General features: G+C 39.3%; 1 protein-coding gene across 3 annotated transcripts; it reads left to right on the top strand.

The window, feature by feature from the left end:
• Window positions 1–611: 611 nt before the first annotated feature.
• TAGLN3 (transgelin 3) lies at window positions 612–13,202 on the top strand. Of its 3 annotated transcripts, none has more exons than XM_072993948.2 (5): window positions 612–707; window positions 2,399–2,580; window positions 3,554–3,728; window positions 9,342–9,444; window positions 12,626–13,202. In XM_072993948.2, exons 2-5 carry the CDS (start codon window positions 2,401–2,403, stop codon window positions 12,765–12,767), a joined length of 600 nt encoding a protein of 199 aa, XP_072850049.2. In that variant the 5' UTR covers window positions 612–707; window positions 2,399–2,400; the 3' UTR covers window positions 12,768–13,202. The 3 variants fall into 3 exon arrangements, with proteins under 3 accessions (XP_072850049.2, XP_078245970.1, XP_020665709.2); XM_078389844.1 differs by lacking the exon at window positions 612–707 and adding an exon at window positions 748–1,792; XM_020810050.3 differs by lacking the exon at window positions 612–707 and adding an exon at window positions 748–2,062.
• Window positions 13,203–14,282: the final 1,080 nt, after the last annotated feature.

Here is a 14,282-nt window from a genome sequence, read left to right as displayed (position 1 = left end):
CTCACATGATTAAATATCAATGTGTAAGGCATTGTGTTTTTGAATGCCTGCTGTAATAGATAGAAAATAACCCTCTTACACCTATAAAACTACTGTAGACTTCCTCTTGCTTTGCCCATGTTATATGTAGAGAAGGCTTTTGTTGTTTGTTTGTTATGCTTCAATAATGTGGAACTGGAAACTTTGAAGATATATTTCCCTAGCTTAAAACAGTGCTGACCAGGGGACTCTTTCACATTATTTGAAAAAAAACTATTTTAGACTACAGTTTCCAGAAGCTGAGGGGATTCTGGTAGTTCTAGGTTGAATTCAGATCATACAAACACATTTGCCAAGCTCAGCTTCCCTACATGTGATGTATCAGCACGTTCTCGCCAAAATGCTTCAGGAAGCAAAGGCAGCAATTGATGTTCTAGAATGGGTGGGAAAAGTGTGGCTCTTAAAATGTTAGTGAACAACTCCCATCACCCCAGTTCAGCATAGTCAACAGTAAGGGATGATGGTGTTGCAGGCCAAAAGCATGTACTAGAACTCAACCTGTTGTTAGAAGGAGGATCTCAGCAAACAATGCATAACAACAAAGACTACAGTAGTATAAAGATCACAAGCCTGCAGACAGAGTGGGCCATTTGATTGGCCACTTACAACAACAACAACAACTAATGAGAGATGCCTGTGGAATTTTCTGTCAAAGTGTCCCATCTCAGGTACTGTGTATCCTGACTGGTGTGTGCATGGGGGTGGGGAGTGGGGTGGGGGGGTTAGTGCTAAAATGTTTGAGAGCTTACATACACAGCGGATCAAGTGTAAATATAAAAAAAAGCCATAGATTCTCATTTGGTATACATTTATAGTTTGTAGTAACAGTTAAAATAATATTCATTTAGTCATGGGAAATCTTTAAGAATATTTAAAAGTTGAAAAAAATAAACTAACAGTATTTGAACATTTTACTTGGTACAGATTTGTGCTTGACAGACTTGTAGGAGTTTCATAATAGCTTCCTTTTGTAATGTATTAATACCAGTCAAAGCCTAGATGCTGACAAACAGAAATAAACCTCACTTCTATCTGCCAGTTAACCCCTTCAAACATCCATTGGCTAGTACTAGACAGAGTCCGATTGGCTACAACCTTCTAATATGTCACTTACACATCTCAGTTGTTATTATAGACATATATGCACATAAATACATGCTGCACAATTATATATTCTGATGGGGGGAGGTGTTTGTAGCTCATCTTAGCATTGAAGCAGGCCACTTTCCTTTCCAAAAAAACCCCAGCCCAAACAAAAAAAAAGTATTTCTGCTTGCTTAATACCGAATAGCATAAATGTGTCCACCTTCAGTAAAATTCAAAAGGTTCCAGAGAATATAAAATTGTCTGTACTGCAGGGATCTGTTGCCTCATATTCGGAGGTGGTGGTAACCAGCAAGGAATGGCATTTTGGAGTGAAGACACATTTCACTAATTTTTCTCCATTCTGCCATAGTCTTCCTCTCAAGCCTAGAATATGCAATCTCTGCCCCCCCCCCGGGCATTATTTGTCTTGAGTGAAAAGAAAAGTCTGTGTAGGGGAGGGGAAAAAACCTGCACTGATGGATATAATCCAGAGAGTATTTTTAACAGCTTTCTTCTTGGGCGCTATGACAACGGCTGCAGTATAAGTGCAGAGAACAAAATCACAGCCGAAATGACAAGAGAACTGACAGCAGTGGAGGTGTACACAGCAAAGGAGCTGGTGGCATCTGATTGAGAGGAACAGGACTCCCTTCCTGCCTACGACAGAGTAGGAGGGCCTCTTTAATAGCACTTAGCAACGCCCCTGCTTTGACCCTCCTCATCTGCGAGGAAAATCAAATCAATACATCTTTCTTCAAATCACGATGCTTTCACAGCAGCAGTACCAAGAACAGCCAAACACTGCAGCAGCCTTCTCCATCTCTTCTTAAATAGGATCAAAATTATCTCGCTTCGATGCTCTCCGCATTTCCAGACCTGGATCAGTGCTGAAGAGACCTTCGCCTGCATCACTGATAGGATCTTCCAAAGTTGTCCTGTATTAAACCTTTCTGTTCTTCTCTTTTTTCTTTTTTTAAAAACTATTTGGATTTGCTGATGTAAATCTGAACCATCTCTTCTTAGCAGCAACAGATTTTTTTAAACAATCTCTATTAAGCTTTTCAAAATAATTGTAAGGTATAGGCAAAAAAAGGGGCAAAGTCTGATTTTTATTTTTATTGGTGATGCTTACAGACTTTCTTGCAACACTTTCTTTAGAGTCCCCTTTCCAGGATGCTTTGAACAGATGCTCAGTAATGAACTCCCAATAGTATCTGTCTTTTGAAAATTAAATAAAGTGGTGTGTGTTTTTTGGTTTTTTTTTCCTTCCCAGAGATGGCCAACAGAGGACCAAGCTATGGCTTAAGTCGAGAGGTCCAGGAGAAAATTGAGCAGAAATATGATCCAGAACTGGAGGGTCGGCTGGTGGACTGGATTATTATACAGTGTGGTGAAAATACAGAACGTCCTTCTCCTGGAAGACAATATTTTCAGAAATGGCTAATGGATGGAACAGTAAGTAATCGTCATCACATCTTATGTCTTTAAGATGTAGTAACATTTGTGGACAGTAGCATTTGCTTCTGACCAGTTTGCATCCAGACCTACACCGGTCAAAGCAAATCACTTATCTCTAGAAGATTGGTCATGAACACAGCATTTGGATATAAGTCATGTAGAAATCATTAAAAGTAATGCTTTAACTGGAATATGATCATACATTGTGCAGTGTGTATTGCGATGTATACTTTACTGTAACTAGAAGCCTGTAGAACGAATTGTTAGCATATGTGTATACAGATGGATGATTATGTAATAGGGTAACTATAGATTGCTGTTTCTCCTACAATTACAGCAGATGTCTTTTTTAAAGGCAAGCTTTTAAATACCTGGTTTATCTTCTTTCTGAAGGAAACAGTTTTCATTCTTATTTTTTAAAGAAACCAGCAAGAAACAAAATTGCCTTGTCCAGGTCTCTCTTTGTGCAGAAAAAAAAACATTCTAAAGCCCTTAATCTGTAGTTTATTCATTTATTAAATAAACATTATGCTGGCATTTGTGTGGAAGGTGTTTGACTAGGAAATTATTTAGCTGGTGACATTCTTTTTAACAGCATACCAAATTGATAGCACTAACAGTTGAGTTCACTTTGTGTTCTGTTCTCCCACACAACTGTCAATTGTTATATAACCTTTTAGCAAATGATTTGATGTTGTCCGCTTGAGTACATCCATACATACTTGTTCTAGCTGTGGAAATAGAAAGTTCAGCTAGAGTACTTAAGCATATTTTCTGTTTAAAATGTTCAGAATGGGTCTAATTTATATATCGTTCTGATATTTTATTATTGACTTGAAAAAAAGAAATATTTATCTGTGCATGGCAATCAGACCATCCACACTGTAAACTAAGTAACATGCACATTCTGTGTTTTCTGAGCTGGAACTAATTGGTTTTTATCCTTTCAATTCTATCGTTAATCTCCCAGCTGCTCTGCAAGTTAATAAACAGTTTACATCCCAAGGGAAATGAACCTATCCCAAAGGTCACCGAGTCAAAGATGGCTTTCAAGCAAATGGAGCAAATTTCTCACTTCTTGAAAGCAGCTGAAATCTATGGGGTACGAACGACAGATATTTTCCAGACAGTGGATTTATGGGAAGGTACATATGTCTGTATATATGAAATTTTACTGAAGCATGTTGTTGTTGTTGTTTTACTTATATACCACCCCATAGTGCTAAAGCACTCTCTGGGCAGTTTACAGTGTAATTATGCAAACAATTCTTTGCTCCTGCCCCCTCCCCCGGTGAGCTGGTACTCATTTTACCAACCTCAAAAAGATGGAAGACTTAATCAACCTTGAGCCAGCTACCTCAGGCCATCTGGACCGGACTGAGGTCATAAGCAGAGGCTTGACTGTAGTACTGCAGTTTAGCCACAGCACCACAGGGATATAATTATGGTTGCCTTTTTTAATAGTACGCTGCTTGAATTGAAGTTAATCATGCATTTCTCTAAGGAGGAAATTCCCTAATGTCATTATCTTTCTCTCCTGTTCGCACTGTCTCGCTATCATGTTTTTCCCAGTGACTTGTTATCTTCTCTGGGAGATTTATATTCTTCTAGGATTTAATTGAATCTTACTTGCTAATACATAACACTATACCTATGTACTAGTCTCTCCTCTTCAGATCTGTCACTTTTGTATGAATGAAGTCATGATGGATAGGGCAGAAATGAGCATGCTCCACTTCTCATGGGTTGAAAAAAACATGTGTCTCTAATGTCTGAAGTCACAGCAGAAGATGGGTTGGGACTAGAAGCCAAATCAACTTTGCCTTCTACCTCCAAAGAGATAAAGCAGCCCACACTTAACATCTGAGAAAAACATGTGCCAAACCCCTATTGGTTATTGTAGTAAACCTCACTAGAGCAGGACCATAGAATTAATGGGTGTTTGGTGAGTCAACTCTTCTATAAGTCCAATTGGTTCAAATGGGCCTATGCTAGCTGCAACTTACTCTAGCATACTAAGTTGCATTTATGTACAGTAAGCCTATTTGAATCAATGGAGCATATGAAAGAATTGGCTCCTAATTTATTCAATGGTCCTACTCTATTGTTATTTACTACACTAGGCAACATGATGTTGGTCATGGTATTTCTCCAGGTTTTCCCCTTAGAATCTGTGGGGGTTTTTTTCACCATCTTTGTTTTGTTCTATCCTCTGAATGTTTGTGTTGTATCTGAAATAAGAAACTCATTTCCATGTCACTGTTATATTCTAGAGCAGTGGTTCCCAACCTTGGGTTCCTAGATGTTTTGGGCTAAAACTCCCAGACATCTTCACCACTAGCTGTGCTGGCCAGGATTTCTGGGTGTTGTAGTCCAAGGACATCTTGGGACCTAAAAATGTAACCACTACAAGACATAATTTTAGGTTCAAATGTCACAACAAGCCACAGTTTAAGCAGACCATTGTTTGTATGCCAACAAACTATAGATTCAGATTGTGAGTTTTGCAGAGTTCACAATACTGATCACATCTTCATTTCTCAAAAATTTGAAATCTAGGATTTCACATTGCTTATTGTGCTGGCAACTGAGTTTAAAGGTCTAGTTGCTATTAGATGAGATAAAATGTAATTTGATAACTGAGTTAGCATAAAGAAACCAGAGAAATTTCTGCTTGTGGCTCATTAGGAAATCATAGCTTGTTAGCAGATGCATTTTTATATATCTCAGCAAGCCAGATTACAGAAAATCACAGTATGGTTTGTCATGATGTATGAATGAGATTATTAAGTTATGGGAGATGAAGTAACCCCCAGTGGAACCCTAAACATTAATACCTATTTTAAAAACATTCATTGCCAAAATACAATCTTTCTTTCAACATCTTATAGATTGGTGACTAGCTCTTTTTATAACATAAATGAAAACCTATATCGTTAGCCTTTTGTCCACTATGAATAAGATGTGTGAGAACCGAAGATTTTTGTCTACTGAACAGTAGGCAATAAATCTTCAATTCTCAAATATATTAGTATAATACAGAACTTCAAGAGAGCAGGGAATGAGGAAAGTTTACAAAGAATTATTGAAGGAAATGTTTCTAACACTTCAAGCTTTGGTTTGAATTTTGAGTTGAGGGAAATACGGAATCTTGTCTGCAATAGCATTTCTTTAAAGAACCGTTGTCAACACAGGCCTGCAACATTTTGCATTTTCATCATCTGATCCAGAAATGAAATGAGATTTCCTATCACCCATCTTTGATTTATTTCCTGCATATATTCTTCTCTCTCTTCAAAACCAGAGTTAGAGTCAATTCCTGTAATGTTTTCTGTCCACTGTGCAGTGAATTGTTCCACATATTCAGCACTTTGTATCTGTGTACAGCATCCAAAAAAGTAGCCATTTTAAAACCTTTTTTCATGAGTCACATTTTTCTCACAAGGAGTTAATCTCCGTGTAGGAAAAAGCATGTGTACAGCAGCTGTCCATTCTGCGGTTGTAAGTCAAAATAAATTCTTGCAGTGCACACTATATGAATACAAATAACTTCTTGCAACCAACTTATTCTTCCCTTTCCCCCATTACTTTTAATTATCTCTCCCCAACCCCATTTCTTAGGCAGCAGTCAGCAAAGATTTGTTTTTTCCTTTATGTTCTTATTATGTTTTAAATTAGATTATGAGCCTGCAGGCTTGTCTAACCCATTTACAGTGCCTGTTGTATCCGAAGTACATTTTTAGATGAGAAACAATGGCGATGGGCCGGAAGCAAAGAGAGAGCTCAGGCTAAAAGCCCTGCAGAATGTGGCTACATGCTCTGAGAAGAGAAAGATAAAGCAGTTTCTGCTCCCTGCCACAGAGATCATTTCCTGTGCTGCCCTAAGAGACAAGATGGGCAGGATGGAGACTCTGCCATCCTTCCACAAAATTACATTTAATAATACTAATATACCAATTCCTCCTTGGAAGAAATTGTTCAGCCATGGCTAACTAAGTATGACTTCTGATACAAGCAATGAAATCCTGTTTCTTATAGCATTTTGATTTATTCTTCATCGATGACCATTCTGAATTCCTAGATTATATAGGGATCAACTACTTGAATAGTCATTTTAAAACTTCACTCATATTTGCTCTTTGTAACACACTATACACAGAGGGAAAACTAATCTGGGAAGGCTCTCTGCCAGAAGCCTTTGCATTTGTCATGGGTTCAAAGGGTGTACACTGAGTGTGCGGGACTGGGGAAGGGAGATTCCATTTCTGTGTTCATTAGAACATCTTGCCATTGTGCGCACAACAGTAGCCTATGTTGGGAGGTGGAGTTTGCTACTGTGCTGCTCTTTGTACAGACTTTGAACTCCTGGAAGGGACTCTTGATCAGCAGGCAACAATGAGTGACATGACTATATCAGTAGCGACTATTATATTTTAGTCACCCAATATCGTGAGATGTATCTTATTAAATATCACTTTACAGTCACTTTACTTTTTTCAGATTTCCACCCATTTCCAAGCAGTCATCACAAAGTAGTCAAAATTCTTTATACTGTATACGTTATGTCTGTAGCTTTGTTACTTCAATGTCCTTACAACAGCTCAGTAAGATAAGTCAGTAATCTCATTCTGTATTTCAGTTTTGGAACTGGCCAGGGCTGGACCTACTATTGTTCAGAATGCTCAGAGGTTGCTCAGATGGGCAAATGTGAGCTGGTGTATTGGGTGCCGAAGCAGCCCCATGACTACGTCCATCTCTTGGCAAACAATATGTTGCACTCAACCAGCCCTGCATGTCTTAAGCTAGCCAGCTGCCCTGAGGTGAGGTAGATCACTGGTTCTCAACCTTGGCTTACTCAGGAGTTGTGGACTGCAACTCCGAGAAGCCTTCACCACCAACTGTGCTGGCTGGGGTTTCTGGGAGTTGCAGTTCAAAAACATCCGAGTAACAAAGGTTGGGAACCTAGGGGGTAGATGATGTCACATCCCCAGTAAGATACAATAGCCAATCCAGTTGACTTCTGAAGGTGGAATCGGGTGGGATAATCATCTTTTGCTTTACCGCAGGTGGCAGAATGTTTTGGCAAGGCCCTGAAGCCAATGAAGTGGCTTCCTTAAGACTAATTAGTATGTTCATGGCTGAGGTGAAATTTCAGTTAAAGATGGCCTCTCCAGTTCAGACTCTTCACTCCTATGCTGTACTAGTTAATTTTAGAGGATGTTCTTTGGAAAACAGTCTCTACATGTGATGGTTTGAACTCTGTGGTAGTTAATAGGCCTAAATCAGCTCTAGCTTCTTGTTCAGAAAGGAAGCTGATTCACTGCTACCTGGGAACATCCTTTCTGAACAGTAAGCTAGGGCAAAGTTACGCCTATTTTAGGTCAAAAAGCCTTCTCAGCTAGGCCTTTCCTTCAGGTGAGCCACATTTAGGTGTCCGTAGGTCTGTGGGTCTATTTCCCAGAGTGGCAAAATATGTAGTCCTAATATTCCATGCCTATTCTCTGCTTTGTTTTTGATCTTTCTCACACACCCTGGCCTCTTTCCCGCATCTGAAATTGGTGGTGCTGCCATCACAAGAGTTTGATGATTTAATCAGTGACTTTACTGCAGGAGAGGCAAGGCAGTTTCATTTCTAATGTAAACAGCATACTGTTGTTACTTACCCAATGTTTTCCTTAGATTTTATTTCGATTTCCCCACATTTAATTGTAACATGCCAAATTTGACAGCAGGGTCTATATGGGTACTGCTCCCCCTGTTCATGCCGCTAGTCTCTTTGTTGTGCCTCACAGTTGTCCTGGAAATGTATAGTACACCTGATTTGTCTGATATTTACACATTTGTCTGACAGTGCATGGTCCTAAGGCACACTGAGGAAAAGTGTCTGGGACCATGTTTTGCATAGGAATATAACTTGTAATGAAGATTGTCTTTAACAGATTAGTATATTGATGGGCTGAGGGAAGGATGGAGAGCTTGTCAGAAAAGGAAGGCAAAGAATGTTTGCACAACAGCCTAGTGTCCCCTGTGGTAGTGAGAATTTCCATAATTGACTTGGGGCAGAGTTGTGAGGTGTGACCAAAGAATGTGAGGGAGCAGAACTGGCCCTGCAAACATTCATGAGGCAGATGAAACCTTGGTTGCCTCAAATGACAGATGGTGGGAGGTGGCAGCAGGATGTTGGAGAAGAGGAATGTGTCCTACACAGCTTACTCTGTGCTCCCTAAGCTTGCCTGATGCCTTCAGCAGCAGTGGAGAGCACTGTCCAGACATTCGTGTCAAAGAACAATTAAACTGTTTGTATCTAGAATGAGTGGGGGAGACATCTTGTTCTTCACTCCAGACAGGAAAATATCAATTGTTGATCCTGTTTGGACCCACACCTAAGGCTCTGTGGAATGAATGCTTATACTTTTAGGAATGGAGTGGTAAGAGTGTTGAAATGGCTGGACTATCAAAATGCCCAGAACCATCTCCATCCTCCTGACCTATTGTAATACCTTCAGCGCCATAGGCAATGTTGCCAACTCTATTGTAACTTAAATGCAAACCACACAGCAGTCTGCAAACTGATCCTGAGTGAGGGAAATCCTGATAATGCCCATGAGAGAAGTGGAAAACCTATTACTGTAATAAAGCCTTGAGCATTTTGAGACTAAATTTGTGTCTACAGTAGCATCCAAAATGCAACCAAGCAATAAAGAGCAATAAAGAGCGTCTCTCTTTCTCTCATTCTCTCTCTCTTCCCTTTTTTAAAGGAAAAGATATGGCTGCTGTACAAAGAACCTTAATGGCTTTAGGCAGTGAAGCTGTAACAAGGGATGATGGATGCTACAAAGGGGATCCTTCCTGGTTCCATAAGTAAGTGTCTCTTACCCTATTCCTTGGTTGTTTTGAGATCTCTTTCAGGAACTAGAGGAAATATGTGATTTAAATGAAAACATTCTAACATTCACTGCATCCACCCCCTTAAGTCTCTGAGCATTGTATGGACTTTGAAAATACTGGGAGACGGGAATTTTTCAAGCATTTCATTATGGTCCTAGATCTAGAGGTCACAATAAAACATTTTATTGTAAGCAACCTCTTGAACTTTTTGGCAGATTCTGCAAAGCTGACTCATTGATACATTCAGTATTAAATGGCAAAAACATTGCAGAGATGAAGAAATTGGTTGTGCTGATTTCATTTTTTATGTTTCCCAGTGTGTATAAAATTCTATGTGGAATGCTTCTCTTTTGAATGGGACAGGGAAGAAAGCAAAGAGATTTTTTTTGCAAAAGACATAAGTGCTCAGGACAATTAAATTGCATGTGACATGGAAATTCTCAGAAATCTAAATTTTCCATGAGGGTAAAGAGTTCTTCACAGAATTCTTTAGGCACACGGATATGGGCAGTATAGATATGCATATACATGTTGCAAGCTGCTGAGGCAATATTCTGTCAAATCAACTTGCTTCCAATTGTAACTTGCAAGCAATTGTCCATTGAAGCTTCTAAACCTCAGAAGCATTTCCCACTACACTCCAGTGTGAAAGCGGGAGCAGGTTCTTCTCATCTACCAGATGACTGAATATTTGAATAAAAAGGAGTATGCTTTTAAAGACATGCAGAATATATCGGTATGAATGAACTGCTAAAAATGTGGCACATAAAGTCACCTTCTTGATGAGAAATGAACATTTCCTTTTAAAAGTCTTCAAAATCCTAAATTAATAAATACATTGTGTCCTATACATCGTTTTTCACAGTACTGTATCTCCTCCAGGAAGTTATAAGGACACTGTACTGAAGGGGTTTAAAGTTATCTGAGGGTGTGATCATATGGGGAAGTAGATCACATGTTGGACCACTTGTGGAGTAGGCCAGTGTGATCTATTTCCCAGTGATCACACAATGTACAGGAAAATGTGCTCCAGCTCAACTCAGATCCATTCCCAAAATGGACTTTTTTAGTCCAGCTACTGTATATGACTATTACTTTCTGGGGTTGGGCTGGAAAGGTTTCCTGGCAATTGGAAGAGGCACTTTAAGGCAGATCACTCCCTCTAAAGCAGTGATCCTCAACCTTGGGCCTCCAGATGTTCTTGGACTTCAACTCCCAGAAATCCTGGCCAGCAGAAGTGGTGGTGAAGGCTTCTGGGAGTTGTAGTCCAAGAACATCTGGAGGCCCAAGGTTGGGGATCACTGCTCTAAAGCACCCCTTTCTGGTGCAATCAGGAACTTGACTTCCCAGCTCCCTGGTCTCACCCAAACTTGTGTAAAAATAGATAATCCAGAACCTGTAATGAAAGCTAGTCTTTAAGACTGGGATTTAGGACTAAATTTTTGAAGTACAGTATGGGAACTTCTCATGCCAGTCTGTGTGGTTGAACTGATCAGTAACTGCACACACTAGTTATGGATGGGTAGACAGATGGACAAACCAACAAACAGACAAAGAGCAATAGTGTCTGGAATAGTAATACTAATACCCACTTTATCAGGATCAGCTGAAAAAATGTGCCAGAACTTTGTTCCTCCCATATTTCTGCTCCAGTATACCACTGGTTTTTAGTAAACACAAATCAAATTAAAATGGCCAGAAATCTTGCCAAAGCTGGCATTTTATGCATTTTGTAACACCAGCTTCTGGGACAATAGCCCTCAGTATTGCACATTCTTGCCTTAATCTAGCAGATCATTTGGACATTTACTTAAGTATTTTGCTGGATCGTAGCCAGATTACTTAAGAGCTCTGCCACTGAAAAAATGTTGCATCGATTTGGCTACGCTAAAAGAGCTCCCCCCCCCATTTGTTTTGTGGGTATGGCTAATGCAACAATAGAACCATTCCAAGGTGATCTGTTTTTCTAATCTTTAGAAATTTCAGTAAGAGGAAGCATAATTTGACCAGTGCATGTCTCTGTTTAATTGTTATATTATTAATTTTATCTTTGCTAGATGTCCTATGGTTCTCTATGTCTGAAGACAGAACTAGGGTGAATATTTTGAATTCCTCTCTGCAAATATGTCCCCCTGCAAAATATTGAGAGAGAGATTTCTCTGGAGTATTGAGGTGGTTTCTGCTTCTCTCATTCAACATTATATGTTCAGCTGAGGATTTTCTATCTATCTATTGTTATGGTCAAGAACCTTAAGAAAAATCTGCACTGCTCATAACAGTGCTTTCACACCATATGCACTTCTTTAAATTTCCTGGGAATGGTGTTGTATCATGTCCCAAGGCATTTGGGGAAGCCAGCATGAGGCTCCGAGACAGCCTTCTTTCACTGGCAGAGAGTAAAATAGCAAGCTCTTAGCTACCTCATAAGGTTGAGCAAGATAAATACCACCCCCTTGCTCCCACAAAACTGTTTCAGAAACCTCTCCTGAGTGAAATCAGTAGGAAAAAAACCTGCTTCTTTTCTTTTTCCTTCTCTTCTTTTCTTTTCTTAATGGAGAGGGATGTTTTGGGTGAAGCAGAGAGGAATTTGGGCTTGGAATTATTCCAAGATAAATGAATAAGGTAAAAAACATAAAATTGTTATTTACCATTTGTCTCATTATGGCTGAAATCCTGTTGGTGTAAATTTACTGAATTAAATTTTAATTAATTAGATTAGATTAAGTTAAAAGCCCCACCCTTTCAGGTTTTGAGGCTCCATGGCATCCCTTTTGTCTTTGGGAGCCTCGGGACAGAACAGGAGCCTTTAGTATAGGAAACTGGTAGCAATCTGGTGGGGAATTTCTGATAGTAAAGGCTCCATCCTCCATCCCTAGGCTCCCAAAGGCAAAAGGGATCCAAAGAGTACCACAGCACCTGAAAGACATAGGCGGGGTATAAATACAATAAATAAAAATAAAAATAAATAGGAAGTTTTAAAGTTAATTGAACTAAAGATATCTATTGCTAGATCATGACATCATACGGCTAGCATAACATACATTTATGGCAACATGGTTCCAACTGACATGTTACTTAGTTTAAATATTTTACAGTGGACAATTCTAAATAATAGGCCTGTCGTCTTTTTTAAAAATTGCAATCTTCTTTCCAGAAAAGCACAGAAGAATCGTCGAGGATTTTCAGAAGAGCAGCTTCGTCAAGGACAGAATGTCATCGGCCTCCAAATGGGGAGTAATAAAGGGGCATCCCAGTCTGGAATGACAGGATATGGCATGCCAAGACAGATCATATAAGTCACTCCACCTTCAAATATACACTCACACACTTTAGAGCATGGCCTGACTGAGGAAAGAAAAGTATAACTACTTTAACACTCATGCTAAAATCTGCTTCTAAGTTTTTCCCTCGTAAGATTTTTGGATCTAAATATATATATTTTTTTCCAGCTGCAACCTTTCAACTTAAAATGTGGATTGATGTGCTTGTTGTGTGCCAGTTCACGCAGCACACTAGTGCCACATGATGTTCATTTCTGAACTATGCAAAGACTATTTTTCTGTATTTATTTGGAATTTGTTACCTTCTGTACTTGGGTCTCATTGAACTTGCTCTTGCACTTCAGTGATCTTGTTCTCAACTATACTTATGAAATACTCCTGTCCGCTAAAACAAATAAATTTGGGGGCTAAGGTCAGCAAAGGTTTACTCTATAAAGAGAAAAACACAAATAACTTGTGTTATTTTTTAAAATACACTTTCGAGAATCCTCCAACCAGCATAAAAAGGGCTGTTAACTTTTCCCAAGTTATTTTCTAAATTAATTGTTAGGAAGGGCATGTTAAGGCAATCTCATTTACAGAATGTGATACAAGTACTGTTAGAGAATGAATTTTGCCCAGGGGGTTGTAATGGAGTTGAGGATGGCCCTGATCTTTTGAAAACATATCCTGGCTCCAGCAGTCAGAGGTCTGACTTAGCTACACCAGTTTGCTGCATCACCACAGAAGTTGGTTGGCTAGAATGTAATTGGAGAGATATTGTAAGAGATACCAAGGAGCAGGGATATATAAAGAATATATAAAGAACTGGTCAACTAGGAAGCCAGTCAACACAATGGTCAGAAATATACTGTACTTGTTTGTTTCACTTACACCCATCACACTGAAGAAGTTGCTGGCAGCAAATATGAGCTCCAGACAGCAGTCATGACTCTTTTGCCAGAAAGACAGATTGACAGAGAAATACTTGCCCAGTATTATCCAGTGCTAGCATTTCTGGGCATTTAGTTGGCATGGTGGGACCTGCCTAGCCCTACAGATGCTGTAGTGTAGACTCTCAACTGGCACATCTTTAGTACAGAGATGTGCATTCTCTACTTCTCTTCACCTTACCATTTGTGCCCCAATCCCTAAAGCTTTCAAGAGCTAGTGGTTTTTTAAAATCAGAATTGCCAAAGAGAATTTTCTGCAACTGAAAAATAGAAACATTTGTGTTTGCATCATTAGGGTCTTTAATTAGTAATACCCCTGATGCTTGCTTTGACTGAGATCATATGGCTCTCTCTACCTTGACAAAACTAGACCCATTTTGAAGGGGATTATTTTGTCAACACAGTTATCGTGGACTCTATGCATATGCTACATGTGTATCACAAATGTGTCTATTAGTGATACCATATCCAATGGTAAGCTTAAACTGATAAATGATGATATACCACCAGCTGGTTAAAGTGAATGCAGATCTCACAAATAGGGGCCCTAAAGATTCCCTTTGCACTAATCACTGAAGTCGGAGGATGCTCTCAGAGC

Source organism: Pogona vitticeps, chromosome 3, assembly GCF_051106095.1.
Source record: "Pogona vitticeps strain Pit_001003342236 chromosome 3, PviZW2.1, whole genome shotgun sequence".
NCBI classification, from domain to species: Eukaryota; Metazoa; Chordata; class Lepidosauria; order Squamata; family Agamidae; genus Pogona; species Pogona vitticeps.
Note: the sequence above shows the minus strand (reverse complement) of the source record. Positions and strands in the feature narration are given on the sequence as shown.